This window comes from Arachis ipaensis, chromosome B02 (assembly GCF_000816755.2).
Source record: "Arachis ipaensis cultivar K30076 chromosome B02, Araip1.1, whole genome shotgun sequence".
In the NCBI taxonomy this organism is placed as follows: Eukaryota; Viridiplantae; Streptophyta; class Magnoliopsida; order Fabales; family Fabaceae; genus Arachis; species Arachis ipaensis.
This window is the reverse complement of record NC_029786.2, coordinates 90,933,120-90,936,095: the sequence shown is the minus strand read 5'-3', so window position 1 is coordinate 90,936,095 and position 2,976 is coordinate 90,933,120. Positions and strand designations below refer to the sequence as shown.

At 38.7% G+C, this 2,976-nt stretch overlaps 1 protein-coding gene across 1 annotated transcript in view; it reads right to left on the bottom strand.

Annotated features, from left to right (window-relative positions):
• Positions 456–2,976, bottom strand: part of LOC107625702 (UPF0503 protein At3g09070, chloroplastic) — a 4,183-nt gene continuing 1,662 nt past the window's right edge. The window contains exons 2-3 of the mRNA XM_016328396.2: positions 1,791–2,974; positions 456–1,049 (exon numbers count right to left, since the gene is read on the bottom strand). Coding sequence (XP_016183882.2) covers positions 1,810–2,974 — 1,165 coding nt within the window. The 3' untranslated portion in view covers positions 456–1,049; positions 1,791–1,809. The remainder of the gene's footprint in view (positions 1,050–1,790; positions 2,975–2,976) is intronic.

Here is a 2,976-nt window from a genome sequence, read left to right as displayed (position 1 = left end):
AAATCAGAAATTAATATAAAATATATGTTAAAATATAAATTATATATAAAAATAAGTTAAACAATATATATTTATATATAAATAAAAGATAACTAATTTTAATATATGTTTAATATTTTTCATCCCATAATATGGCTATTTTGGCAAATATCTCAAAATAAAGAATATAGAAACATACAAACAAAATTAAGATAAAGAAATTATCTCTTTCTAGTTAGGTAAATTCATCCTGGGACAAAACATGTCGGTATCTATTTACATCAAATAAATGTACATCTTTCTATATTGTTAAATTTCTATCCTAAAACAATTATTATTACCAATCAAGGTGTATATGTACACATAATGACATATCACAACCTAGTACAATAGTCTTAGATGTGGAGCCAAGCTTGCTAAGAGCCTAAGACAAATTTTTCATCCATAGGCAAAATAATCCCTTAGTAACTCAAAACTGAACTCAGGAAATTCCTTGTTAATTGTTATGAAGACAAGACAAATAGAGAAAATACTGCAGCAGAAGCAGCAGAGTGAATAATTACAGAAGGAGAGAGAGAATTGAGCTTAATAACAATATTTTAGGAATAAAAGAAACTAAGGAGACAAGTACCTGATTATACCAAATAAAATCTCTATATCTAGGGAAAAACATATCAAGCTTGCTTCAGATGACGTTGACCTTACACAATTCCAGTGGCAATAATATTCCTCTAGTTTCAAGTAAATCAGTATAGCTCCTCACCCCACACCACACGCAGAATCTGCAAATTTTGTTCTTCTTTAACAAACATGGGGGGGCCAACCTTGTGCACTCTTATTCCTATGCCCCAATGTCTTCTTTTACTGTGTTGTCTTGTTCCTCCTCTGTGACCTCTGTTACCACCCCTCCCTCGTGTCCACAAAACTTTGTCCATTGTTTCTTGGTAACTTGAATCACACTCACACAACAACAATCACAGTGAAGAAGATGCTGCAATGCAACTTCTCATAATGGTTTCAAATGTTCGAAACAATTTGTGAAGTTTCAAGCACAGCATGTCTCTCTTTAACTGTATAAATTATCAAAGCTCCATCATCACTAGTATTATTATTATTTTTTCTATAGTCATAATAATAGTCTCATGTGGGCATGGATATATTGATATATGATAAAGATAAAGTGAATGTTTTATGGGGACCATGGTGTAGTGTAAGTCACATGAATAAAGTTTTGATTAATTGATGTCAAGGGAAAAATGGAAAAGACTCAACCACCACTACTATTTTTATTTTTGTTGTAATCAAAGCTACAAACTTATGACAAACAGCAAGACCAGGTGGTATGAACCCACTTTGTCACTACTTTTGCAGGAATATATAACATGCCAAGGATTCAAGTTTAAAATGCTCGCAAATTTTAAGCCCTTACAAAGTTACACACCAATCATCTAAAGCTTTTGCAGCATAAAAAGACAGAAAAAGAAAACCATATAGTGTCCAAAGACAAAGCATATTTTGAATAGCGCCATAAATCAAGCCATTTGTTTCAGACCCTTTTTCAGGCAATAAAAGAAAAGAAGATGAGGTTAAAATTGAAACTGTAAATTCCTGTTATTAAGAGTAAATGAGTAGAGTAAAATCACCAAATTGAAGAAGCATGCTACTACTCAATCTAAAGGAAAAATGAAGAGTGCTTTATCCAACTAACCATAAGAATACATAACCAAAAGCATGTGTGGTTTTACACAACAAAATGCAGAAAAATTAACATCAAACTTAAGAAAGAGGGAAAATTAAAAAGGAAAAAACACCTTATGGAACTTCAAATGTTCAATACAATCGAAGAACGCTTCTAGCAATTGAATGTGCCTGGCTTGATCTACTTTTCACAGACCCATTTCTTCTGCTACCTCTCATGGGGGTCAAGTAGAACCTCAAAAGGCCATTGTTGTCAGCATGGTTAGGAGAATACCTTGCACTTCTATTCCTTTCCAACACAAATTCATCTTTACCCTTCTTTCCATTACCATTACCTTGAACAACACCATTCCTTCTCACAGAGCCAAACGATCCACCACCTATGCTTTGTGCATTCCTCCAACTCACACTGCTATTGCTCCTAAATATCCTGCCACTGAAGGCACTTCTTGGATCTCCATTCTGAACCCCTCTTAGGTCCTGCCATGATTCTGAGTACGATCGCTCCACCCCATTAGCCCTACTATACCTATCATCATCATCATCCTTGTTCCCACCACCATTACCACCTTTCCGGTGAATAAGACCCCAAATGCTCCACCCTTTACCCCACCGGCGCGACTTTTTCTGCTCCTTCCGGTCGCCGTTCCCTACAACAGAAGCAGTATCCGCAAATCCAATATCAAAGCTCTCAGAACAGCAATCATCCCTCGCCGAATTCGAGCTCAAATCCCTATCAAGGAAGGCCAATTTGGGGCCATTGACATAATCAACACCAGCAGGGGTGACCTTAGCATTTCCATTGACATTAGGATTAGAATTATTGGCAATGCTGCCACATTTCAGCTCATCCATTTCCCCAACAAGCGAAGAAACCGATGATCTTCTCATCGAATTGGACCTCTCAAAGCTCTTCCTCCTCCTAGAGGATGAATCAGAGTAATACTCTCTGGTCTGTGCAGTTCCACCGGGAACAGTATCATCCCCATTAACCGAATTCAACGGTTCCTCAACAGGAATTTGAGTATCAGTCCTCAGAGGATGCACCGGTGGAATTACGGCCGCCGGTGAATCCTCCACCACCGACAGCATGGTCGGCATTGCCCTCGGAAAGGCCGTCCTTCCGAGAAGGTACCCATCCCACGAAGCCCGCGGCTCGTCGAACGAGTACCTTGGATCGTCGAATGACATCCGGCCGGCGTCTAACGACATCCGGCCCGCATCCAGGGAGAATCTTGGATCGGTATCGCAGGACCGTCGGCCGAAGCCGTAGTCAGCGATCTCCGATTGTGTGTCCCT